This window comes from Diplotaxodon limnothrissa, linkage group LG7 (assembly GCF_057381915.1).
Source record: "Diplotaxodon limnothrissa isolate DT_005_m linkage group LG7, D_limnothrissa_male_GT1.1, whole genome shotgun sequence".
NCBI classification, from domain to species: Eukaryota; Metazoa; Chordata; class Actinopteri; order Cichliformes; family Cichlidae; genus Diplotaxodon; species Diplotaxodon limnothrissa.
The window spans coordinates 65,895,452-65,923,233 of record NC_140602.1 but is presented as its reverse complement, the minus strand read 5'-3'; the positions used below and the strand labels follow the sequence as shown (position 1 = coordinate 65,923,233).

The following is a 27,782-nucleotide window of genomic DNA, read 5'->3' as shown; positions in this document are numbered from 1 at the left end:
GGCCAGGAAATGGCGGACATGCGACAGTTCGCGCTGACGTCTGTTTCACTGTAGGAAGTGTTATGAACAGCTGATCGGATCGGCAAAGCGTGTTTCTGGAATATTATGTTTTTGTTCCTGCAAGCGCTTTTTATGCAATTTTTGCAAAGCTATATGTGGAAGGAAACCGTGACCGAGGACAAGCTGATGGCATAAGATGTAAGTACAACTCCTCCGGTTTCATATGCAAAACAAATTATTGCGCTAGCTTACACGGTTCAGATTCTACAGGGATTTAAAAATAGTTACACAAAACGGAGCGTGCTGCTCTGACCGGATTTAAAGGGTTAACAATGACTTTAAAAAATAATATAAAATAGTGTGCAACACCACTGAAGTTTTGTTTTTTTTTACCTCTCTTTTCAACCAACAGCAGTCACTCTCCTCTCCAAATAACTTCTGCTTAGCTTTCCGAGCTTCCCTCGGGTCCTCTTAATCAGCGGTCTCCAACCTTTTTTGCGCCACGGACCGGTTTATGCCCGACAATATTTTCACGGACCGGCCTTTAAGGTGTCGCGGATAAATGAGGGAGGGGCTAATAATCGGCTCAGTCATTTTTAATGATCGTTGAAAGCCCAGATCGTAATCGTGATTAAAATTCGATTAATTGAGCAGCCCTAGGGGTAACATTATGCTGTGAAGTCTTTAAGAGCGTTCAGGACTTTTTATGCAAGGATCAAAAATGTAATTTAAATTCTGGAATTAACAGGAAGCCAATCTAACTGAAATATTTTTGTATTCATCATCAGTATGTCTACATGGTAGAAAGTGGAAATCCAGGGTATTATTAGTACTGATGAATAGAGTTGAAGCACAAGCTGCCCTCAAGAGGAAATTGCATCTGTGGTTTTCTTTGTTGCTCGTATGTCACTAAACAAACCTGACGCTCAGACGTGGAGGCTGGCACTTCTGTATGTGAAGCAGCCACAGGAAGAGCGTGTTTTCTTTAATTAGCCTCAGTCCTAACCTCTCCACGTGGCCTCTGAAAGCAGGGCTATACTTTTATCGCACACAGGAACAGTGACTTCACTTTGAAGTGTCTAGTTCTGTATATTTTGACCGGGCTGGAACAGGAAGCACAGATAGAAGTTTCCCTTGTTACGTTATATCCTGCAGAGCCCACCTCTGCACCGCAGACACACTCTGTGTTTTAGTGTTGCTGCTTTTCATTGAAAAAACTCCAGTCTCGCAGTAATGACTCGGATGAACACATTGCCCTATTTTTACCACGTAGCTAGAAGAAAAATCAGGTCAGGTTGTCACGATGACCTGATTAACTCCTCTGCTACACCTGTACTCTGTAAAAACTACATCATTACATTAGCAAACTGCACCACAGCATCCATATCCTGTCAGACTACACCCCCTGTTATACTCTACGGCAGCACGGTGATGTAATGGCTGTAGCACTGTTGCCTCACAGCAAGAGGTTCCTGATTTGAACCCTGACTGGTGTAATTGATCTAATTGGCCAGATTTTTATCTACAGAAGCATCATGAAACCTTTTCTCCCTTCATAATTAACATGATTAAAATTTATCAACCAAAGCCTGCTTTGTTTTATAATCTGTTCACCCATACCTGTGTAAACAGCAGGATTGGAGAAAAGTCAGTGGAAGTGAAAAACAAAAAATGTCGGCTCTACCATCTCTACTCATCATCATCATCATCAACTTTATTTATAAAGCACTTTAAAACAACCACAGCTGACACAAAGTGCTGTACATTGGAACTGTAAAATAAAATTACATGAGATATAAATAAAAACCAAATAAAAGAAGAGTGAAATCATTAATTAAATAACTACTTCAATTAAAAGAGAAACTAAGTCTCACTGAGGTTAAAAGCCAAGGAATAAAAGTGGGTTTTAAGACGTGATTTAAAAGTGGACAGTGAAGGGGCCTCTCTAACGTGAATGGGCAAATTATTCCATAATTTTGGAGCCACAATAGAGAAGGCCCTGTCCCCTCTGAGCTTCCTCCTGGATCTCGGTACCTCCAGGAGCAGCTGGTCAGCTGACCTGAGAGACCGACAGGGTATGTGGGGATGAAGAAGCTCAGAGAGGTAAGGCGGGGCAAGACTGTGTAGGCATTTAAAAACAAACATAAGAATTTTAAAATTAACTCTAAAAGACACAGGCAGCCAGTGCAGAGAGGCTAGCACGGGGGTTATATGCTCTCTTTTTCGAGTTCCTGTTGAACCAGCTGCAGACGTGAGAGCAACGACTGACTGACCCCCACATAAATTGAGTTACAGTAGTCCAGGCGGGAAGAAATAAAAGCATGGATCACTGTTTCAAGGTGCTGCCTCGAAAGAAAAGATTTTACTCTTGCCAGTCGCCTTAAATGATAAAAACTGGACTTCACCACTGCTCTGATTTGGTTGTCCAATTTAAAATCACTGTCCAACTTAAAACCAAGGTCAGTAACAACAGGTTTAAAATAGACTTCCAGGGGTCCCAAATCTACAGAGGACGACTCAGAGGTACCACTGGGTCCAAACACCAACAGCTCTGTTTTCTTTTCATTAAAATTTAAAAAGTTTAGAGCCAACCAAGCTTTAATGTCATCTAGGCATGTCAAGAGAGGTTTTATGGAGATGCCATCCCTGTGCTTTAGTGGCAAATAAATTTGGCAGTCATCGGCATAACAATGAAATGAGATCCGATGCCTTCTAAGGATAGAACCCAGAGACAATGGATACAGTGAAAAGAGCAGTGGCCCTAAAATTGAGCCCTGTGGGACGCCGCATGACAGAGGAGCAGAAGACGGTTCGTAACCGAGAAGGCTGACAGAGAAAGTTCTATCTGACAAATAAGACCTAAACCAATTAAGTGCAGTGCCACCAATACCCACTACATCATGTAATCGAGAAATTAGAATATTGTGGTCTACTGTGTCAAAGGCAGCAGTTAGGTCAAGCAAGACAAGAACAACATGGTTACCAGAATCACATGCCAGAAGGATGTCATTCAAAACCCTTAATAATGCAGATTCTGTGCTGTGAAGGGTTTTAAAACCTGATTGAAAAACCTCAAAGATTCCATTTTCATCTAGAAAATCTTTCAGTTGACTAAAAACAATTTTCTCTAAAACCTTGGAGACTAAAGGCAGCTTGGAAATAGGCCTATAGTTCGCTAAAACTGTGTGATCAAGGCCAGGTTTCTTAAGCAGTACTCAACGTTCTTCTTCAGGTCCAGCTAGAAGGTGGACGCCAGCAGTTTAGACCAGTGGTCATGGCGCTGACCGAGAAGGACATCCTGCTATTTGAATCGGTGCCGTGGAGCCGAGAGTCCTGGTCCATGCCTGTGCTCACACACCCGCTGCTCGCCACCAGGTAAACACACCAGCAGTTACATTCAGTCTTTATTCACATCTTTACTGACAGCTCTGCTTTCAGATTTTTAGTTTTGTGACATTTTTTTCTTTGTCATATTTTATCAGATGTTTCAGGTTTTTAAAAGTCTTAAATCCTTAAAAAGAGCTTTATGCCATTGACAGTAATAAGTATATATATGCTCTGTAATGTATTATATATAATAAATAAACCTTTGTTATCATACGATTTTGATAAAATTGGTTAAAAAAAAATTGTTTTTGAAAAGAGTCTGGCTGCTGAACAGAAACATTTATGATATTTAACCTCCGAGGACCTGGCGTCCACATATGGGGACATCACATTTTGGGTTGTCTAGACCAAAGCACCAAATTTTGCTCTACAACGGCCTGATGTCCACTTACGAGGATGTTATACTGCCACTGTTCTATCGAAATTTAAAACGAATGTCCACATGTGTGGATTTTATTTTTTTTTTTTAGAAACAAAAATCAGGTAAAAATCAGGTTTTTACCTTCATCAGGTCCTAATCAGCCCAAATAGCAAAGAGAAATTGAAAGTGCATGCCGTGAAAGACTTCGGGTCTTAGGAGGTTAAAGGTCCTTACATTCTGTTTGTTATTACATTTGTATTCGTAAAGTGGGTTTCATTTTCACTTTCATTGTGCAGATGTTTCTGCTTTTGCTAAAAATGAGAACTGTTGGCCTTTGAGCCTGAGCGTGAGTAAATATTCAACAGCAGATCAGCTGAGTGTCAAAAGAAACTTTCCTGGAACTGCTGACGAGCTGTAATTTTTGTGGTAAGTACCTGGAAATTTCTAGTTGCCAGCATCAAAGGAACTCCTCTCAACAGCAGCAACTAATCTTTTCCAAATCTCTACCGATGGGAGGGGGCAGTGACCCACAGAAACATCATAGATATGTTAACTGGAAGAACGGCAGGTTGGAAGAAAGCAGAATTATCTTTGATTGCAATTACAGCAGAATACATTGTGCCTTTTTTCTTTATAATCAGGAACTGCAACGTAATGACGTTAATGCTGCATTTAGTTGGGTTAAACGGACAAACACAGGCCTGACATGTTGGGAGACAAGCTGAAGATTTTTGCATGCTCTTGCAACATTACAGATATTGTGGTTTCCACATGTTGACCAGAAGAAGAAGTATATAGCACAGGGATGAGTTGGAGAATCATTAAATATGTAGTTTGGGTTATGGGGAAGTAAAATGAACCCTCCTCTGTCTTTCTTCCTTCAATAACGTTCTCTTTGCCTGTATCGTCATGTCTCCCCAGACTGGTTCACTCAGGCAGCGCCCGCAGTTCTCCCGCCCAGGGTTCAGACCTGGTGTTTGCCACTCGGACTGGAACGGGCCGGGGCATCGAGTCCCACATCTTCCGAGTGGAGACCCACTGGGATCTGTCATCATGGACGCGAGCCCTCGTGCAGGGGACGCACACGGCCGCTGAGATCATCAAAGAAGTCTCCATTGGTGAGTGGGTGTCATTTATAGTCTTTAGTTTGGAGATCATGAGCAAAGCTGAAAACACATCAAGCAAAACTCACAAGCTGTGGCCCACACCAACTGTGAGCATAACAGTTTTAGGGTCTGAATGATTGCCTGTTTTGTTTTTCTTAACATCCACTTGCTATTTTAAATAATTAGCTCACAGTTTCAGGTGCAGCTGAATTAAGTGCTTCATGGAAACCTAAATGTGTCGTCATAACTGGCATTAAGATAAGTGTGAACCTGCAGCCACCATCTTAGCATGTAGCAGAAAGAGACGACCACACGATAAAGTACTGACAGGGGTATCTGAGGTCAGGTGTGCTAGCAGTATCTGCAGCTTTAAATGCTAACTCTGCTAGCAGCAATGGCTGATGAATAACAGGTGACGCACTGCTGTAACAGGTGGCAATATAATACAATCACAATAGTCTCTTGAAAATACTCTATTGATAATATAAAATTAGTTTGGCTTTCTGATTCATTTACCGCACGGTCAGCCTAAATGGTTATAAAAAAAAATCATAGGCCACTTTGTTAGGTACAAGTGTACATCACAGCTTTTTGACATGTGGATATGGCCAAGACCTGCTGAAGCTCAAACTGAGCATCAGACTGGAGAAGAGGGAGAGAAACTGCTGATCAACTGGATCGTGACCTCCACATGTCATGCTGTCGTGACACAGTCATGTCATATGGACCAAAGCCTCTGCGTTCTTAACCTCCTAAAACCCGAACTCTTTCATGGCATGCATTTTTAATTTCTCTTTGCTATTTTGATTTATTCTTTAGTATTTGGTGTCTGAACACAGCAGCATTTTTCCTGAGTACAAAAACAAAATGAGAAACAACAATTGTGCCCCTTTGAGCACTGTGGCTCATTTGAAAGAGCAAAACTTAGTAGTGTGGTCCAGACCAGCAGTCGCCAACATTTTTTGTGCTACGGAGCGGTTTATGTCTGACAATATTTTCACGGACCGTCTCGCGGATAAATACAACAAAATAAAACCAGTACCAAAAAAAGAACATTTAATTACAACACACGTGAAAAGACCCAGGTGACCCAAGTCACCTGGGTCTTTTCTGACAGTGTATCTTATTCCAAGTTTACAATAGGTTGATGGTTTTGTGCCCACAGGAGGCACTTTATTATTCTGTACAAACACAGTGGATTACGTCACTGTGGCATGTGTACGTGTTTCGATGTGTGTGCTCTGTGTTGGTACACACATGTTAGCAGAAGCGTGTTGTAAGCAGACCTTGAACCAGAGGATGTGGGTTCACCTTTACCTCCTTCCAAGTAAATGTTAAGTGGAAATCAAGAAATATTAGTCAGTGAACTAAACAGTCTATGCCACTTGAAGAAGAGCAATAGAATAAAGAGATAAAATATTTCCTGTCTATAGGCCTGTGTACTTTGGACTGTGACAGGAAGCTTCTGACAGCAGCTGACTCACAACAGTGTGCCATCGCTCAGAAAGAGCAGCTCTGTGTAGGAGAAATGGGAGGCAGCAAAGGGGAATGTTTCCACTCTGTGCAGAACAATAGTTGGCTGCCGGAACAGCACTGGAAAGCCTCAGCCTTTTTTTTTTCCTATTCTCCTTCCCTGTCCCGCTGCTACACAAACACACAGTTGTGCAGAAACATTTGGGCCATTCAGGTTACAGTAATGCGCATGGAAATGCTTTCAGATCAGATGACCTCACGGTCACGTTGCGGCAGGCTGCCTGGATTGGACTGCAACTGTTAATCAGCACTGTTATTGTAAGAGTGGATTTGTTACAATAATAAATCTGACTTCATACTCAGTTTGATACAAAAGCTTGATGTTCATTTATGTGTAAACAAATCAGTTTCAGTTGTTTATCACTCTTTGTGTTTTCCTTAAATATTTTACTGCATTAAACTTTTTGATTTGTTGTGTTTTGAAAAGTTTAATGAAAAAAATTCATTTGAACATAGAACTGTTTAGTTTTAGAAAACTTCACATAATTGAGAAACTGGGAAAGTAATAATAGAATGAAAAACATTTTAGTTTCAGCCCAACGTTTTCCAGAACCAGCCTCTGCACATCGGCACTGTTACATTTCTCCCTGTGACTCACCTGTGCACTAGTTTTTCTTGAGCGCTTTCCCCTGTCGCCCTCTCCGCTAGGTTGCACATTGAACAGACAGGAAGTTAGGCTGACTCTACACTATGAAAAAGGCTTCACTGTGACGAGGGAGCCAGCCGACCCGAGCGGGGGGGCTGTGCTGTACAGATACCCCTACGAGAAGCTTAAAATGTCTGCCGACGATGGAATACGCAACCTGTACCTTGACTTCGGAGGTCCAGAGGGAGAAATGGTAAATTGTAGTAAAGCAACTTGTCAGTTTATGAATGTATTGTGAGTGGAAAATCTTTTTAAACCTAAGAATGTCAAAAATATTCCTAAATCTCAGTTTTATTAAAACTTTTGCGTCATGCTGAAATATTTATGTACCAAATATACCATGTGTGTATATAAGAGATGGTCGTAGCTGCCATGTCGTCTCCGGTTAGTTTCTGAAGTCTGTTCTAAATCCACAACATTTCTGCTGTTTTGATTGTGACAAGCACTGTTTCCTCTAAGCTGAGCGCGCTGAGTGCTGACACAGTCTCCCCACACAGATAATCTGCGCTGTGCACAAAAAAAAAGTCCAGCCTGAATTGGAATTAAAGTAAGACTGTGTCAGCAGTGCACGATTGCTCACGCGCTCAGCTTAGAGGGAACAGTGGTGAGAAGGCGGGCGGGTCCAACCAATGACTTGTCTATCACAAGTGGTTAGCCAACGTTTGACCAATATTTAAATAACTGAATTTAATAGTTTAAAAAAATGACCCAAAGCACGTGACTGAGTCCATAAAGTCCTCAGCAAGATTGCTGTTTTCCGTAGACTTCAGTAGGATTGAAAGTGTGTTTGCAGCCCCTGCTATCGCCATCTGGTGGCTTTCAGGTAGAATGCAGGTTTAGGACTGGCTTCATTTTTTCAACACAGAATCTCCATCAATGTTTTTTTACCGTCTGCGTGTTGAAACGCTAAACCAGCCGAAATCATGTTGAGTTTTTCATTATGGGGAAAAAAGAGAAAAGAATGTCAACAAGAAGGCGAACTGAAGCTAATGGTACATGAATAATTACAGTTCATTTATCATAAAGATGTGAAAGCTCACTTACCCGTGCATTACAAACAGTAATTTACATTACAGCAGTCAAACTGACCGGAAGCCCACTTGCATATTTTAGTTTTCCGTCTACCAACTAGCCTGAGAGAGCTGGTATGCCTAAAGAACCTCCACCACATAGCTGTTCCAGCTGTGCCACACAGTATGCAGTAGTGGATAGTGTGCCGTTAATTCTGTTTTTCAATTGTATTATGATGTCAGACTTTTTGAGATACTGTCACTGGTTGTAACATATTGTGATTACGATTTTATTTATTTATTTATTTATTTATTGTGGACTATATTCCTTAGATTAAGAAATTACATTTCCATCCACAGAAGGCAAGTCAAAGTGCAAATAAAGATCAGTAAAATTAAATAATATGAAATAAAATTAAGGTAAAATGCAACCTGTCAGGGATCTGTAGAACAGGAATAAAGATATTTCTGGTCAGTGTTATACAGTAAAATACTAAAATGTATTTTTTTAACTGGAAAACTGTTTCTATTCAGCCCATTTCATTAAAGCTGGAATATTTTCCATTTTCCATAAAAGTGTTGAGGAACAAATAAAACAATAATCTGCATTTGAATAAGGGAATATCTTGGATATCTTGAATTTTTCTTTTCTTCTCCTTCATCCTCCTTTCCTTTCTCTAACTTCCTCCCTCCCTCCACCCTACAGGTGTTTGATCTCCACTCGGGTCCAAAGCCAGTGGTGTTCGTCCTGCACTCCTTCCTGTCAGCCAAACTCACTCGCATGGGTCTTCTGACGTGAAGCCTGCCAAATGCTGACAGCGTGGATGAGAGGATTCTTTTTTCTTTCTCGTTTTCATTTCTTTTTAATATCTTGTTCGTTTTTCCAACTTGTCCGCTCACAGCTGAAGTCAGGCCTGGCGTGGTGCTGCAGGGGGAACCTTAACCCAAGGAGGTGCTTTGTCTGATTGTCTCAAAAATGTGCCTTCTCTTCCAGCTTCTCCTCGGCCCCTTGTGGTCAGCTGCGTTGCGAGGCGAGGTACAAGGAAGGGGCACTTTGTTTTAAGTCACGAGGTGAAGGGAGACTGTTTTCACAGAAAACAAAAAGTGTGTACATATATATAGCAGTTTTCTTTTTAAATATATTTCATTATAAATATCCGATGAGATGTTGATGCAGCCGATGTGCTTATGAGATTGCAGCACTTGTGCGCTCTAAGAAACGTGTTAGTGAAGTGCATCGAACTAAAGGAAGGCTTTTTTAACTGACCAAGCGCAGATTGGTAAACGCTCCCAGTTTTTACTCTGCCTATCATTCCACGACAGCCTTCCGGTGTATTTTGGGCTCTTTTTAAAGCGTGCGTGTTTGTCTTTGTGAGAGGAAGACGCTGCTTTAGAGTCGCGATGCAGTTACCCGAGCGGAGGTTGTGCGCGTGAAAGATTTCTGCGGACGAGTGTGTCTTTCCTCGCTGCACGCTGCCGTTGGCTTGATAGTGTGCCTCATAGTTTTAGCACATTATCCCAAACTACTGTTGTAATCAGGATCACCAACTGTGCCTTGTTACTTGTAGTCAGAGACACTCTTTATAGTGTTCCCTTTTTTTTTTTAATTCACACAATAAGAGAATTTTACGCTTCAGTCATGCACAAGCAATAGTATTACTCTTATAGTGTAAACAATGTTACGATTTTTTTAGTGTGTATCTCCTGAAAGCATGACTTCCTGATGTTTATATATGACGATTATATATGACATGACCGTGCGTTACCTCCCCCACCCGCGACTCAGACACCTACACTACCACATCGTCTCATCTCATTCTGCTTCGCTTGTGATTACACCTCTCTGGTTGCCATGCCCACATCAGCATTTGTGTGGTCAAATACCTTTTAACAGGAGCGTCACATGACAGTGAGCTGACAGTGAACTGACAGTGAATGTTAAAACTGCCTCACCTCCTAAAACAAAAACAAAAAATAGATTCAGGAAAGTTGTAATATCTTATTTCTGGGTGATTGAATGTTCAAAGATCAGTGTTCCTCTGGAGTACCATGAATGGCCGAGTTTACCCAACAAGTTCTACAGTGAATTTTTCTCATTTTAAGCACCCAAAGTGAAAAATATTAAACCTTAACAGAAGTTTAAAAAAAGTCTCTCATATTAGGTGAACCTGTTGCGCTCGCTTCCAGCTCTTTATTTGTCCTCTAGCACAGCGGTCCCCAAACTTTTTTGCGCCACGGACCGGTTTATGCCCGACAATATTTTCATGGACCGGCCTTTAAGGTGTCGCGGATAAATACAACAAAATAAAACTAGTACCGGTACCGAAAAAAAGAAAATTTATTCATAACACATGTGAAAAAGACCCAGGAAAACCGAGTAAACGATAAAAACGATAACAAAATTACGCTGAAAACCGATAAAAACCCTGAAAACCATACATTTCACACCTGAGCCTCAACTCTCGCGGCCTGGTACCAAATGACTCACGGACCGGTACCGGTCCGAGGCCCGGGGGTTGGGGACCGCTGCTCTAGCAGTCAGTTTAGAGTTACTACTCTGCCCTCTTCTTTCAGCCAGACGTTTTTTCTCCTGTCTCTTTAAGGCTCCCCTCCCCATAAATCAAACTTTCTTCTCATAGGTCCAATTCTGAAAGCCTGAAGAAAGGCAGCACCTAGAAGCCAGCTATGAAAGCCCATGTAGCTTATTGAAAATCTTGTATGCAATCAGCTGGAATTTCCTTGTTTTTATAGTCACCTCAGTTTAGGAATTATTGTCTCATAAACCTGTGATCCCAGTTTGAACCTAAAGCAGAGAGCAGTTTGAAGTCTCAGCCAAATTATGTGAAAATCTTTATTTTTTGCCTTGAAGTCAGATTATTATTAAACTAAAAGTTCGGCACTCTGTTTGGTCAAGTTAATGAGCACAGAGGAAATGATGGGTCCAAGAATAGAAAGTGTCAGTCCTTCCTCAGCTTCCTTGTTTGCTCGAAATAATCAGCCAGCTTAATGACTCATTCTGTAAAAACAGTTTCTTCATTTAACAAATATTGTGACTCTGCTGCCAAAGACCAACAAAGCCGACAAACGTCATTTCGATATTTCCAGTTTATCAGACTGACAGACTTCGTGTTAAGCAGCCAGGTGCACACGTGGTGACCACATTTAAATTTCATTTTCACTCACTCATGGGTTGAGTTCAAGGAACAAAAAAAAAAACAGGATGCAAGGTTAAGAAAAGAGTATATGTACACATGTAAAAAGCTCTAGTTTGATATTCACCTAACAGAAACCTTCTGCTATAACCTGCTGCAGATGTTTGTCCTCCCCACTCTTTTTTTTTTTCAGATTAGATTTGATTGAGAGTTATGATTCTCAAACTTAAGCCCCCCCCCCCCCCCAGCAACCTTTCAGAAATCAACCAATCAGAATAAAGTTAGCCTTTACTGAAAGGGTGGTGGTGTCTTTTAAGGGCCTGTGGCTAAAATTATACATTTAAAGCAGATCAAGACTCATCTGAGGGTCTAGTAGATAAATTATCTTTTTTTTAAACTGTAAATCAAGCAGAGCTACTCTTGTGGAGTCCCAGAATAAAAATATCGAGTTGGAAAAGAGCAGCAGGTGTTCCCTTTAACATCAACAATACTGATTATAATGCAAAGTTAGCACAGGGAAAAAGAATGCCAGCCATTCATTCTTGTTCATCCCTCCGATGTGCTAAAATTGTGTTAAATGTTGAGAAATGATGAGCGCTTGTAAGTCGTATTGGTCACTCGCAGCAGTGTTGGTGTTCATGTAGTCAGTGTGCTGACAGACACAATGTGATGCACGTGATATTTAACTGACTGAACCAGATTTTTATTTTTTTTTCCCAATATATGCAAGTTGACCCTTCTTCCCCCTTCAGTTCATTTTGCCTGCGTTGGCTGGTTAATGAGTTCAACGTGACTGTAATAAACACATTTTAATCACTGTCAGCTTATTCATGGTACATGTAGCTAAAGTTACCCTTCAGTAGAGCCTCTGTCTGAGGTCCAAAAGAACACAATGTGCCATTGTGCGCACTGACTGCAACATAGGAAAACAAGATAACCCCGGTTCTTTGATACGGAGCACAGTCACCCGCCTGAATGACCTCTGTCCCATTTGGGACATCGTGTCCTTGTGATGCTTTTTTCTTTTTCTTTTAATGAATGTGAAAATTCATCACAGTACACTCACTTCCTGTTTAGCGATTTAAGCCTTTTCAAGCTACAGTTAATGTTGGCTGTATTACAGCTGAAGTAAGCTTTGCTTCTCTTAAAACGTTACAGTTTGAGCTATGCTCAGCCTGGCATGAAGTCAGTTTCTGCAACATTTGAAGCAGTAGTGAAAGGGATACGCTTTTACACCACACTTTTGCTTTCTTGTCACTCTAACTGCTCCTACCTGATCTGATTATGTGAAGTTTAAGAAGCTTCGAGGCCGTCCTGTTCCTCTCTGAGCTTGATGCACTAACCTGTCAAACCCCTTTTAAACCTGTGAATGTACACCTTTTATCTCCTTCCTCTCTTTGTTCTCAAATCGTGGCTGTTCTGTCTACGCAACGCTTCAAAGAAGGGGTTTGTGGAACCAAAGGTATTATCTGTGGCAGCTTGCGTCCAACACAATCATGAAACTGAAAAGTCGCGAGGATAAATGCTGCTGCGACAACCTGTCATATGCAGAGTATTTTAGATTTCCTTCCAAGAGACGGTATACAATGTATGATAACAATGTAGTAATCTCAAATGTACATACCTACCAATAAAACTGTTGTAAGTTACAGAAACCAAGGTGTTGTTTTTCAGTGGTTTTCTGTGTGACTTGTGGCCCACAGCTCAGTCAGATGAACCAGAGCATCTTTGTGTTTATGATAACTGAACCTTTTTAATACTAAACACGCTATAAACATTTTTTTTGTTTCCATTCTAGTGAACTTTGACTAGACATCCAGATATTAGTGGCAGGTTAGTCTGAATGGCACAATTACATTGACTGGCTGGACTTTTGGACAGTTACTGATTACTTTTAGTACTTTTTTCAATACTTTTTTTTCCTTTATCATTTATTTATTATTTATAATGTGTTATTTATAATTTTTCAAAATTGCTGCTCAAAGAAGTACCCATAGATCTTTCAACGTGTTTGTGGAGGAAAAGCATCAGGAAGATTTTTGGTGGGGGTCATAATTCGGTGCGTCTGTCAGGGATGACTGTGGATCAGGTGGAAGATCAACTGAAGGCCGGTGCATCGATTCCTGACTCCTCCAGGCTGCTTGCTGAAAAGCATCTTTGGGTAAGACACTGAAGCCCGAGTTGCCCCTGATGCATCCATCAGAGTGTGAGTGAACATTACACTCAAAATCCAATTTTATATTGCTGTGTTCTGGGTTTATATAATACAGTCACAATATATGTACAGATTAAAACACACCACACACAAACATAATTTAACTATCCCATAAATTTTTTTTCTCGCATGGTTCAGTTGGGTACTCTACAACGTTCCCAAATACTTGATTTCACATGAGCGCAGTGTTTCTCCAACTACTCCTGCCTTTAAAGAAAGGCTTGTGGCTGTGGCCGCTAGGTGGCAGTAGTTGCAGGCCATTGAACATTTGCTAAGGTCCCTGACGTTTGTCAAGTTTATTAGTTTAGCTACAAAACCGGAAGTTGTTTTCCAAGTTAAATGGTCTCTATAGTCTCGGAAAAATATTACATTTATATATAAATGTAATTCTGAGAATATAATAACCTTGGTGTATTATTAATTCATGTGGTGACTACATGTTTGCTGATTTTTATTTATTTATTTTTTTTACGGCACGGCCCTTTGGAAGTCTTCGCCGGAAGCTGTCACGTATGAGCTCCCCTGTTCAGTGTTGCCAACTTAGCGACTTTGTCGCTATATTTATCGAGTTTTCAGACCCCTTAGCGACTTTTTTTCTAAAAAAAAAAAAAAAAGTCGCTAAAAAACGACGTGAAAGCGCGTATCACTTTTACTCTCAACAAGCAGCGGGTGCTGTAACGCAGTCAGTTCTTCTTTTACTCTTTTACTCTTATGCTGTTTTGTGGATCACAAGGTTTAAAACTACTTATAAACACACACACACAAAGGCTACGTTCACACTGCAGGCGAAAGCGCATCAAATCCGATTTTTTTGACCCTATGCGACCCATATCCGATAATGGTATGACAGTGTGAACGGCACAAATCCGATCTTTTCACATCCGATCTGGGTCACTTTCGTATGTGGTACTGAATTCGATACATATCCGATGTTTCAGAAAGCGACTGCTGTGTGAATGGTCATGTCGCATTAAATCCGTCTTTTACGTCACTGACACAAGACAGACGCCAATTATCAGCGCCGGAGAAGACATCGCGAACGCTTCCTGGCCATCCAGTGTAGATGTCAGTGAAACTGTTGGGAAGACAACGTTGGAGAAACGTGAACATTTTATTTGTTCTGTATAATCTGTAGATTCTGACAGAAATCTGCAACTATCCTTTGAAGCACTGCTCCTCTAAAACAGCAATAAGGATAATTATTAGGTTATTTACATTATTATGTAAATAACAAAATAACTTAAAGCAAAAATTGGGAAACGTAAAGTCGGAAGTCTTTATATTAACGGTCATCAGTCAAACAATATTGTTTGCTCAGGGTATAAACGGAGTTCGTTGTGTGTGACGTCTTCTTTTGCGCATGCGGGCCGCTTTGAGCGTTCACACTAGAGCGCGTTTGCTGTCGCATTTTATTTATAGTGTGAACAAGCAGACAAAAAAATCGGATTTGATCAAAAAATCGGAATTGAGCATTAAGACCTGCAATGTGAACGTAGCCAAAATAACTCCACCAGAGTGCCTAATTTGGGTCACTTTTGCCGGCCCAAAACCGGGTAAAGGAGCAGGGTTGGAATTGTGACATTAAAAAAAAAACAATAATTGCTAAAAGAAATTTAATTTGTAGTTCTAAATAAACTCTAAATGCATTTAGGACGTTTTTTACTCACTTTATGTCTCTTCCACGATGTTATTTCTCTCTCCAACAACATAGGTTACGATTAGATTAGCATGACCAATTATGCAAATTAGGCGATGACGTCATTTAGCGACTTCTAGGACAACCAATAGCGATTTTCCTTACTGAGGAGTTGGCAACACTGCCCCTGTTGGTTGACGTCTTGTTGGGTCGAGCTGTCATCTTTGCTAGCCGCCGCATTAGCCACTGTTTTGTTTTGTCATGACAGGAGCGTGCAGTCCTCGTACAGAACAGGGCTGGTAAAGACATCACTTCTTCGGGTGTCCACCTTTGGGGAGGAACAGAGGACAGAAATCTGCGCGTGTCACATTAAAGTGAGATGAAATGACAACGTCAACATTACAGGTAGGCTGTTGTTAGCTGGCTAACGTTAGCCCGCTTCAGTTTGGTCACAGAGCTAGCCTTTGATTTGTGTATAATTGGAGCAAAAAGCGGGTTTTTTTACAACTCTGAATACACTGGGTTGCGTGCGGAAGAATTTTCTGGAAGCTACGAAGACTCTTCGAGCCATTTGGTAGATAATTTATTTTTTTTCCACTGAACAATTAAAGAAAGATTCTAATTCAAAACACAGTTTCTAGCCTGTCGGCTACCTTCATACAAAATAACGGTTAGCTCCTAAACCCTAAGGTGGCTGGATGTACTGCAAGCTAAATTGCTAACAAAACAGCTGATAGTAAGATTGCCTTGGTTTGGTGTTACAATAAATATGTCGTCTAGATTACATATTATAGAAACGATAGGCTTTGTTGCGGGTACTACTGGCTGTGCCTCGCCTGTAGGGTGTTTCTAACGGTATCTGCTGTCACCGTTAGCCGGCCTGTGTGGCCCTGCTGGCTCAGTTAAAAGGACAGAAAACAAAGCGTTGCTGTTTTGGGGGGACTATTTTAGTCTGACGACTGGCTTTATAAGCAGCACAGTGAATATTTGTCTTAAGGAATAGCTTGTTCTTTGTTTTAATAATAATAACAACTTTTATTTGTTTATCACTTTTAAATAGAGTTACAAAGTGTTTCACAGTTTAAATAAAACCACACATTAAAGACAAGTGAATATGTTCCAGCACATGGTCTTGCATTTATCGCAATATATATACGCAACTTTTATACATACATCAGATGTAAACCTATAGCCAAAAATAATAGGAGAAAGATTGTTTTTCTTTTCTTTGCTTTTCGTTTCCTTTTTTTAAAGTAACTTATATAAAGTTCTCAGTAATCCTATAAAACAAACCACAGGTTCAGCTGACCTGAATTACTGAGAAATGCTGTTCCAGACTTTAGGAGGTGTAACCTGAAAGCGTGGGCTCCTCTGTTTTTAACAGTTAAGAGCGTGATTAGATGATCTGAGATTCTTAAAGATGTTGTAAATTCTCAGTAGCTCTCCATGTTTATGCGAGAGCTAAGCCATGTAGGACTTTATGCTATTAATACAATTTTGAATTTCACTGGAAGCCAGTGAAGGGATGCAAAAGTAAGTGGGAGACAGTTACAGTGTGAACTAAAAGTTCTGGATGATTGGGTGAAGAAAAAAAAAAGGTTTCATGTTTGCAATGTTTCTTTAATGAAAGAAAGCTGGGCGAGCTTTGAAATGTGAGATTTAAATATACTAGATAATAACGAATGATGCTAAGGTTCTTAGCAGATGATTTGATATTATCAGCGAGCAGGCTGACTGGCTAACTTCCTCGGTGAATCAGTCAGGGCCGGACACAAGAGCCTTGGTTTTGTCAGGACTGAGATGAAAGAAATATTTTAAAGTTAGTATGGCAGTGAAGCATTCCCTCGGGTACCAAAGGCTGTTGAGCTTGAACTAACAGAAAGGTACAGCTGTGTATTGTGTGCATATCAATGATAGCAGGTGCATTTAAAGCTATTAAGCAGATGGCCCAGGTATAATATACACAGTGAAAACAAAACTGTGTTTATGACATGTGTTTATTGCCTGTTTTTGACTCCATGGTTTAACATTATATCTCTGCATCTGCTACAGAAAGCCATTGATCTTGTCACTAAAGCCACAGAGGAGGACAAGGCGAAAAATTATGAGGAGGCTCTGCGCCTGTACCAGCATGCTGTGGAATATTTCCTACATGCCATAAAATGTAAGTATCTTATCTTGACAGGTAGCTGAGCTCTTTGTGTTTTGCATACACCTTGCTGATGGCAACATCTTCTCTTACTCCAGATGAGGCCCACAGCGACAAGGCGAAGGAGAGTATACGAGCAAAATGTATGCAGTACCTGGACAGAGCAGAGAAACTGAAGGACTATCTGAAGAATAAAGACAAACAGGGCAAGAAGCCTGTCAAAGAAGCACAGAGCAATGACAAGTACGATGTCCTTTTTTTGTATGTTTAAATGTAAAAAAAAAACCCCAACATTTTAGGCTTTATTGGATTTTTATGTTCCGTGTTCTAGGAGTGACAGTGACAGTGAGGGTGAAAACCCTGAGAAGAAAAAACTGCAGGAACAGCTTATGGGTGAGTGGCCTTGGGGGGGATTTAACCCCATCATGTGGAGCTAAATATTTATTTATGATATTATTTCTTACAATTTTCTTTGGTTTTGTCATAATCAAACAGCTGTGTCTATTAATTGCATCCCAGTAGGTGTGTCATCATTACTTTTTTTTTTGTGTGTGTAGGTGCTATTGTAATGGAGAAACCCAATGTGAGGTGGAATGATGTTGCTGGGCTGGAAGGAGCTAAGGAAGCTTTGAAGGAAGCAGTCATCCTGCCCATCAAATTTCCTCACCTTTTCACAGGTACTGTAGGTCTCAAGTCTCTTCATTCTGTTTAAACCCAGTAAGCAGTCATACACTGATATCAACACTACTTTAAAGACAAACTTTTCTTCTGTGTCTTTTGTTTCTCAGGCAAACGGACCCCATGGAGAGGCATCCTGCTCTTCGGTCCTCCGGGAACAGGGAAGTCATACCTGGCCAAGGCGGTGGCCACCGAGGCCAACAACTCCACCTTCTTCTCTGTCTCCTCCTCAGACCTCATGTCGAAGTGGCTGGGAGAGAGTGAGAAGTATGTTTTCAATGCGTCATTTCAATTCAGTGTAATTTACATAGAGCCAATTCCCAACAACTCTCATCTCAACGTGCTATAAATTGTCATGTAAAGGCCGTACAATATTGGAGAGGGAAAATGGATGAACTAGTTTTTCAGCATCACTCTGAGTCAGGAGTGTTTCTAATTTTTAGTATTGTACACTTGTTTAAGCGAGGTAAAAAGGAAATATCAGAAATGCTTCTAAAGTTCCTCACAGCCTTGGGGACAGCTGTTTTGTTATCCTAGCAGAATATCAATTAAACAGCTCCATAAATATTCAACTGTACCAGAGTAGAAACCTGAACTTATAAAGCTGAAACAGTTTTGTAAGTATATTTTTAATAAACAGATTGATATGTGATTTAGCAAGTAGAAATACTGGAAAAAAACAACTTTGATAACTGAGTATTTTGGAATTTTAATCTTTAAAGGTCTCATCTTAAATTGCATAAAGGTGATGAGCAATAATTACAACATTTGTTACTTCAAAGACTAAATCGATTTCTTAGTAATAAAAAACTAATGGTCTAATATTGCTATCCCTCAGACATATTTACTCCGTCTCTGCCCGTCTCTCTCAGGCTGGTGAAAAACCTGTTTGATCTAGCTCGCCAGCACAAACCTTCAATCATCTTCATCGACGAGGTGGACTCTCTGTGCGGCTCGAGGAACGAGAATGAAAGCGAGGCTGCCCGCCGCATCAAGACAGAGTTTCTGGTCCAGATGCAGGGTGAGTCACACGAGTGCTATCGGATATATGAAGTGTGAGGAATATGCAGTATTAAATAATATTGTTGAAACCTGAGGCACAGCTATTTGGAAAAACATGGCGTCTGCAGTGTTTCAAGTCAGATTGATGATGTGAGCAAAGAGGGGCTTTTTTCAGCCTCACATCTGTGTCAGACTGAATGTGCGAATCTTGTTAACACTTTGTGGAACCTGGATCACATCACTGTGATGGATTGAAATAAGGGACCTTAAGACCACAGCAGCCTTTTCAGAGTTCATAGAACCATACAGAACCACAGAACTTCACTGTGTTTGCTCTGCACCACAAGAGGAACTTCTAAAAAACACAAATGTTTGGTGATTTTTCTGGATGTAAGTGTATGTGGTGGCAGCACTGGTAACCATCATATGTGAAAAATCCTTTTAAACAGTTTTCTGATTGTTTTCAACACATTTCTCAGTTGAAGACTTAGTTATTTGTCACTTATTTGTCTTTAGGTTGAACGATCTGTGGTGATGTCAGGCATGTTCTGTTTTCATAACTTTTCTTGTTAGTACGGTATTCATTCCACAGAATATAAACAATTTTATTGTGTGGCATCAGTAGCTCATCATTGTTTATATTGTATAAATAAATTACACTGACCGTTATTCCTGCTACAGTCAGTTAAGAGAGTTTTCCAGAGTTTCAAAAGAAGTGCTTGTGTAGATTGACACTCTGCTTTTGTAGGTGTCGGAAACAACAATGATGGCATTCTGGTGCTCGGAGCCACCAACATCCCCTGGGTGCTGGACGCCGCCATCCGCAGAAGGTCAGAGGTCATCTCAGATGTTTGTGTGTGTGTGTGTGTGTGTGTTTTGTTTATATTCTGTGGGGCTTTTTATTCCAAAAAATGTACTTTTGCTGCACTGTTATTATTCATCACAATGGTAATTCTGTCATGTTCAGTGTTGGGTAAGTTACTTTAAATTAGTAACGTAGTTACTTTACTAGTTGCTTCTATCAAAAGTAACTCAGTTACTTCAAGTTACTCGTTACTTTCAAAGTAACTAGTTACTAGGGAAAGTAACTTTGGTTTTACTCAGAATGCTCTTGTTAATGTGTTTCTTCCATAACTGGATACCCAGCAAGAGTGCCAGTCTTCTAGCTTGCTTACTTGCCACAAGTGCACTGTGCCACCTACCAATAGCAAGGAAAAGATAATGTGCATATTTCCATGAGAGAAATCCCACGCCTCGACCGTCGTTGACCGCCGCCGTGATTCTAGCCTACGTCACAGCGTCATGTGCGCTTTTTACATCCAACACAAAAACTGCAGTCGTGGTGCTTTCGATTGTACTCAGAACTCAGAAATTCTGCCTTCTGAGTAGGAAGATGTAGGTAACACCAGACTACAGATGAGCTGCATACAGAGCTGGACTGGGACAAAAAATCGTCACGGGCATTTTGATTGACCGGCCCACCATTATAGGAAAAATCATAAAGCCTTTGAATGAAAACAAACACTGTTGTGACAGTGATGTACACTGTTTTGATGGTATATATGTATCAATCTATCAATGGTTTCCTCTTTCTGGCGCAAAGTGGGCTGATCATTGATCAGTTTCATGATTGAAGTAGAAACGGGAGAGGGAGGGGAGAGAATGAGAGAAGAAGAGGCAGCTGTGCAGCAAAGAAGTGCAGCACAGAATAACTCCAGCTTTGTGTCTTTTTCGTTGTAGCTGAAGTCCGGAACAAACTGTGTTCCTTTTCAGCTCAATATGAAATATTTTCTCTGAATACGGAACGATTCCGTTTTTTACAGGATGGTTGGCAACTCTACTAACTAACCTTATGAACAAAATAAAGTTCAACATCAGTAACATCATAGCACCCACCCAGCTGTATAGAAACTCCGTCATGCTAGCTAGCACGCAGTACAAAAAAGTCAGCATAACGAAAATAAACTCCAACTAAACTTGGTTTATATCTGACCCAGATGGACTGCAGGTCATAACTTCTTACCTGAAGTTCAGTTCACCTGACACTCGGACCGGCGGCCGCTTCGGGTCTCTCCTCTTGCCTCCCCTTTCCCTCATCCACCTGCTGGCCTCCATCACTTGCTAATGTTACTGAATCTGTGGAAGCTCCGTGATAGCCACCACATGAAGTAACAAATAACGAGCCTATCTAAATCCCAGTAACGATTAACGCGTTCCTGATTTTGGCATAATAACTAGTTACCGTGCTCGTTACCACAGTAATAACGTAGTTACTGTAACGCGTTACTTAATAACGCGTTAGTCCCAACACTGGTCATGTTACTTCTAATTCTGGTGTGTTAAGAAAACACAAACCTTTGAACTCGGGTAGATTCTGATGCTGTTAGTTTGAACCCAAATGGAGAAACCACAGGGCTTGAAGTGTTGTTGTTTTAGGATGAATCTGAAATCTAAATTCTTATTAAATCCTCCTGCATTTGGGGAATATTTCAGAAAGTGATTTTCTAATCTGTTTGTCTAAACGCATGTTAATGTTAAGATTCATACTGCTTTTTGACTGCTGACCATGGTGTCACAGTCTGATGTCGTTTTTTCTCCTCCTTTAAACTACTCAGCTGTTAACAAAGCATTTGTGTGGACACACACCTGAGCTCCAGCTCTCATTTTGAATGCTGACCATGTAAAACATTGTCCAAACTTCTTGTGAGTTGTTCTCTATGACGTTTAGAATTTAATGTTGGCTCCAGATATTTTTGGACAGTGGCATCATTATTGTCTTTTTACCTTTGTATCAAAACATACTTGGGTTACTGCTAAATGCTTTAAGCTTCAAGTGCAAACATTCAATTCTAAGTTGAGGGGTTAACCCATCATATTGCATTGACCACTGAAGTGTTGCATCTGTACTTTAACACTTTGGTCAGGAAGTGATTTCAAGTGTGCTGTGGCTGTTAATACAGAAAAAGAATTTAGTATGGATATTATTAAGATCGTGAGTGGCTAACTATTTTGTACATACTGAGGAAAACACACATGGAAGCACATGGGAAGACCTGGAAAACCACAGACATGGGTGATGACAGGATCTTTTCTATAGTAAAGAAAAGCCCCTACAGATCATCCAGCAAAGAGTAGAGACCAACCTCCATGAGGTATTTATATAAAGTGTTAAATGAAGAAAAGATTTCAGGAGACCTGCCACAGGGAAAACAGGAAGGGCCAGAGCTTGCTCGTTGACAGCGACTGAATTTTCAAAATAAGTGCGCATTACCTCGGCTAGATGAACAATTATGAAAAAAAGTCTGTGCTTTGGAAACAGTGCACTGTGTGTGTGATCTGTTAGAAGACGTTGGCTGAGGCTCATCATGTTGTTATGTTACCATGGGCACATTACAAACACAAGCTGCTGGGGGATAGTTCAGCTTATTTAGATGGCCACTTGGAGAAACCAGCAGTACCCAACAACACGTTCATCAGCAGCTACATTTTGCCTCCATTTAAGCACAAAAGCTGAATTCAATGTTAAATTAAAATGTGGAAAAAAGAAACGTTTCACTTGAAACGAGAAGGATGTGGCTTCAAACAGGAAGTAGTTCCTTCTGTAATTGTTACTGAACAGAGTGAAAGATCGCTCTGATCGACAGCTCTCACCTCACTGAGGAGGGCAGGCAGTATAAAAATCATCCTGCCTCCTCTTGGGAAATAGAGTTAAAGAGTTCCCAGCAGCTATCAGCTTTTCTGTCAGATCTGTACAGGCTTGCATTTTTGGTGAATAGTGCTGGGAATGCAAAAAGAAGACAGCTCCTGTAAGAAGTGGCACTGAAATCCACAGCTGATTAATAACATCTTAAACTTGTAATCCACTCGGTGTCTTGTGGAAGCATAATCTTAAATGTATACCCAGTTAGAAGCATATGTAATACAAATTATGTATTATAGAATTATTAAACAAATCAGAGATGCGGCTCTTGAACTCCACTAAACGAGCTTTGTAGGATTCAGAGCTCGATATACTCGCCTTGGAACAGCCCATCGAATTATCATCTGCCTGAAATAAAACATTTTAGCTCCTGTGTCTATAAGGCTACCCACATTTTAAGCCAACTTTGGTTATTATTCATCTGACTGGCTGCTATTTGCGTGCCTGAGACCTTATTAGGGATATCCATTCTTGATGATATCATATCGAGCCAAGCATATAAAAAATGTCTAAAACTAATTCTATATATAATCCTGAAGTCTGAGCTACATAGACTGATTATTTAAAACTTTGGTCGTGTTTAATATAAGCATCGACCAGTGGAGTGGGATTTATGGCAGAAATAAGGAAAAGCGGTCAATCTACAGCCAGTGAACCCAGTATCCGACTCCTGCTTCACTTCCTCTAAACTTTAATAGTAACGAGTTGATTTTAGAGCTACGCTTTGCTTTGTTATACCTTTTCTTGTGTGCTGTTTAAGTGTACGTGTGTTGAGGAGCATCCGTAAGACGGGCTTGTTATTTTTGTTGTGCGTCAGATTTGAGAAGCGTATCTACATCCCTCTGCCAGAGGAGCCGGCTCGGGCTCAAATGTTTCGCCTCCATCTGGGCAACACACCGCACAGCCTGAGCGAGGCCGACCTGCGGCAGCTCGCCCGCAAAACAGAAGGCTACTCCGGTGCCGACATCAGCATCATCGTCCGGGATGCTCTCATGCAGCCCGTTAGGAAGGTCCAATCTGCCACACATTTCAAAAAGGTAAGAGAAAGAAACCTGTGAAATCTTCAATCTTGGATCTTTGTGATATAAATGAACTATTGAAAGGGGCCCTGTTACCTGGACTTATAAGGTCTTATAAGTCTTGATTAAAGTTCAGTTCATCCTCTGTTAAAAATTAGCTGTTTTAAGCTTGTTTGTAAAAGAAATCACCCCAAAAAACCAAGCCTGTGAGCTCCAGTACCTGTGATCAGCTGCCCTGTGCTTCTGCTGACTGTCAGGTTTTAGTCAAATCTGTCCATGGTATGTAAGCAGATGTTGAGGAATGAGGAATTAGAGCTGCTTTTCAGCTACTAGACAGTATATTACTATTAAAGAGCATCATCACTCAGGCGTGCAGCAGTCTAACAGACTCCGTTACTGTAAATGTTATCAGAATACTGCAAACTAACCAGTTTAACATGAATTTAATTAAGTTATTGTGTTTAGTATGTAGTTGAGATTGAGTTACTAATGTCTCAAAGATCGCCCATAGACTCAGCGGGGTTCGATGAAGCCTTCACGTGGAGGCTGCAGTGTTTGGTGTGATTAATCGGTGCTGCACAGGAGCTTTTTTCCCCCTTACTCCTGCAGGTCCGCGGTCCATCCCGAAGCAACAACCAGGTGATGGTGGATGACCTCTTGACGCCATGTTCCCCTGGCGATCCTGGGGCTATAGAGATGACCTGGATGGACGTGCCTAGTGATAAGCTACTGGAGCCCATAGTCTGCATGGTAAGATGCAGGAACGTGAAGGAAAATCTGTTGTTTCACTAACAGCAGCTTTGATTTTCTTTTAAACTGTGACATATTACCATCTTCCTTTCCACCACCAATGAACAACAATGACATAGATTATCAGCCAGATTCATTATACATGTAAAACTGCTGAAGGAAGGTTTATAAGATAAGACCTCCTGTGATGTTTGGTTTCAAGATGAGGCTAAGGTGGAGGTGGTGGAGATGAAGATACTAAGATTTTCATTGGGATTATTAATGAGTAATATTACTATTAACCAGTAATATCATAAGGACAGCTCATTGAGCAGTTTGGAGACAAAGTTGGAGAGGTGAGGCTGAGATGATTAGGCTGTGTGCAGAGAAGGGATAAAGGATATGTTGGACAGTTTTTCTGCATAAAGAAAGCTTCTGTTGGATTGAAAGGACCTCACAGTGATATACAGTATTTAAATATGCAGTATAACAGTAATGAAATAACAATAATGAACTGTGTGTGTGTGTGTGTGTGTGTGTGTCCGTGTCCCTACTTTGCAGTCGGACATGCTGCGCTCTCTGTCCACCACCCGCCCCACAGTTAACACCGAAGACCTTCTCAAAGTCAAGAAGTTCACAGAGGACTTTGGGATGGAGGGCTGAGAGACAGAGCCCCACGTCTCCCGCTCCATCCCCAAGTCCAGCAGAAGGGTCAGACTGCTCCCAGTACCAACACTCCACCCCTCTCCTCTGCACCATCCTGTAGGCTTTCATCTTCAGCTGAGCACTTGGTTCACTGCCTCTCCTGGATTTATAACATGGCGCCAGTCTGCATCTTCGTGTCTCGTCCAGGCCCGGATGTTTGAATCCCTGGAGGACATTGACCAAATGCAGAAGTAGAAAATCTCAGTGTGATTTGGTAGCTGGACTGTAGACTTCCTCCCCTGTCGCCTCCGCGTTTTTCCCCACCCTTTACAGACTGTGCTCCGTTACAGCATATTCACTACAAGAACTGTTCATCTGCGCCGCATTTAATGTGAGGAAATGCATAAAGTTTGTCCCACTGTGAGCCTGTCTCGTCTCCGACCGAAGGGCCATACATTCTGCTGCCGTCATGCAACTCCCTTTGGTATCGCCATGAAGGACAGTGAAGAGAAGACGTTAGTTGTTCTGCCAGGCATGCGGAAGTGTGAAAGCATTTAAGTGTTTTTATTAAACTTGTTTCTGTTTAATGTTTCTGTCTAAATGTTATTTTGATATTTAATGCAGTTAAACCAAGTGAGCGTGTCTGGTTGAGGCCTGTAGCTCCGTGCTCGCAACAGTCTGAGTGAAGCATTTACATTACCAGAGATGTGCTTGACTGGGAGCCAAGTGCAGCAGTTCCTCAATCTGAAAATACTAAGAGTGATAATTTAAATGAGATGGGGGAAAAATCAGTATTTCCTGCTTTTCTCTGTTTTCTGTAACTTGAATGTCTTTTATTTTGAAAAGGATGTACACTCTGGGAGATGGATGATTGTCATTGAAAAGCCATTTGTTAACACAGCATTTAATCAACATGAACAAAAAAGCAACGAATACTTTAAAAAAATAGATTTTTAAGAAAGCCCAAGTGCTGATCAATGGCTCTATTTTTTTTCCTTATTTTTTCTTTTCGAAGCGAATAAACTGATAGACGATGCATCAACACTTCCTGTTTTGAAGCAGCAGTTGGTGGGATTGGTAGCTTTTCTGGAGCATTGGCTGTACATAAATGATGGACATGGCCACGGTGATGTCATTCATTGGCTTCAGTCTTCACATATTGAAGCCCAAGTATTAGCTGCTAAAAGTTTGTGGTGTTTTTGAAGACACAGCTGCAGCACCCATAAGTTAAAATCCAATCAGGTGAATAAAAAAAATTTCACCTGCTATAGAAACCAAAGCTTGTTCTCTGTAACTGGCCATACTGGCGGTGCATTTAGAGCGTGGCTCAAGTGGCCATTAGTAATGCAGTTTTTGGATCTTTGCCATTGGCTTCCTTTTTTTCAGCTGTGGTCAGTGAGGCTTGTTCTGGAGTTTTCAAACTAAAACAGCTACCGTGGGGCAAACAGTCACACTTTCGCTTCATGTTTAGGAGGCCGTTACGTGTGGAAGAAAGCGTCCTTTTGGTCTTTTCACTACATTTCCTAGAATACACCTAGTCTTATTTAAACTGCGAAGTCCTTCTTTTATGGATGTTCTGTTTTTGATGTTTGAGTTCGTGTTCTGGGTGTTTTCCACTCTTCATTGAAAATATTCAAACTGAGCGGATACATGAGTGGGAGAAATATGCCACAAAGTGCAGTGGAAAATAAACAGTCTCATTAAACATGAAAATTGAAGACATCGTGTCTGTGGCACTTTAAGGAAACTAACCTCCCTCACTTGGTTTAACAGCACAAGCTAATTAACGCCGACTGCAATTAATCCACTAATATTCACATGTTAGTGGATTAAGAATCAGTCAAGCACATCTTTGTGTTGCCCTGCATTCATGGTCAATCAGTGTTATGGAACATTATTTATATAAATTACTGGTCACGTGTGATGTGTAACTAATCCAGCTACAGTATGTTTATTCTTTATGTATTAATTTTCTGTGATTCATGATGGAGCACCAGTGAGAGGCCTGACCCCCCCCCCCCCCCCCCCCCCCCTTTATTGGAGGCAAATGTACAGAGTTCTCCTCCAGGGGTGATGCTGCTGAACGTTTCATTGCTGTTGTCCTAATTTCAGCAGGGAGTTTAAGGAAAGCTGTCCTGCACAGACTCTGACCTCCTGCTGTTATGGCAGGATTGCAGGCGTGCCTGGTGGACTCACTGATGGACTTCTGGAAGCTACAGTAGAATCGCTGCGTGTTTGTGGAGGTACCTGTTGTTCAGGGGAGCTCAGTTATTAACGTCCCTGTACGGGGATTTAACCTGACGCTGGCCATGTTACCATTACTACTAATTTAACCTGAATAAATAAAAACTGAAATTTCAAATGGAAAAAAAGACACTACTGCTGCTTTGACATGGTTTATTATTCTTGTGCATTTCACGTATTTGGAATTTAACACTTCCACCACCATCACACAGTTAAGTGCACACCAATAAGAGTTTCCACAAAACCTGAGATCTCAAATATTTAGAAACAATCTGTCAAAGTGAAGCCTGAGAGGAGTTCACCACAATTAAAAGATTACGCAAACAAAATGTTCAACAATATACACTCACCAGACACTTTATTAGGTACACTCTCCGTGTACTGGGTTGGATCACCTTTTGCTTTCTTCAGAGATTTAGGCCCATATTGAAATGACGGCATCACACTGCGTTCATGATGCAAATCTCCTGTTTGCTGTATTGAATTGAGATCTTGTGACTTTGGAGGGCATTTGAGTGAACTCATGTTGATTGAACCAGTTTGAAGTGATCTGAGCTTTGTGACATGGGT

The 27,782-nt window shown here is 41.0% G+C and overlaps 2 protein-coding genes across 2 annotated transcripts in view; both read left to right on the top strand.

The window, feature by feature from the left end:
- The window catches only part of sntb2 (syntrophin, beta 2), a 34,518-nt gene extending 23,155 nt beyond the window's left edge, over positions 1-11,363 (top strand). The window contains exons 4-7 of the mRNA XM_085360145.1: positions 3,233-3,375; positions 4,670-4,866; positions 7,036-7,226; positions 8,750-11,363. Of these exons, the coding sequence (XP_085216271.1) occupies positions 3,233-3,375; positions 4,670-4,866; positions 7,036-7,226; positions 8,750-8,842 (624 nt within the window). The 3' untranslated portion in view covers positions 8,843-11,363. The remainder of the gene's footprint in view (positions 1-3,232; positions 3,376-4,669; positions 4,867-7,035; positions 7,227-8,749) is intronic.
- Positions 11,364-15,263: 3,900 nt separating this feature from the next.
- On the top strand, positions 15,264-27,335 carry vps4a (vacuolar protein sorting 4 homolog A). The gene is made up of 11 exons (XM_085358730.1): positions 15,264-15,451; positions 17,099-17,210; positions 17,294-17,438; positions 17,527-17,588; positions 17,753-17,872; positions 17,984-18,140; positions 18,746-18,894; positions 19,624-19,705; positions 23,393-23,612; positions 24,204-24,344; positions 24,885-27,335. Exons 1-11 carry the CDS (start codon positions 15,431-15,433, stop codon positions 24,984-24,986), a joined length of 1,311 nt encoding a protein of 436 aa, XP_085214856.1. The 5' UTR covers positions 15,264-15,430; the 3' UTR covers positions 24,987-27,335.
- Positions 27,336-27,782: the final 447 nt, after the last annotated feature.

What these genes read in the sequence shown, in the direction of transcription:
- vps4a (XM_085358730.1), top strand. Translation starts at nt 15,431, where the DNA reads ATGACAACGTCAACATTACAG. An exon ending in TTTCCTACATGCCATAAAAT is followed by an intron (nt 17,211 to 17,293) that starts GTAAGTATCTTA and finishes CTCTTACTCCAG; the next exon opens with ATGAGGCCCACAGCGACAAG. An exon ending in ATTTCCTCACCTTTTCACAG is followed by an intron (nt 17,873 to 17,983) that starts GTACTGTAGGTC and finishes TTTGTTTCTCAG; the next exon opens with GCAAACGGACCCCATGGAGA.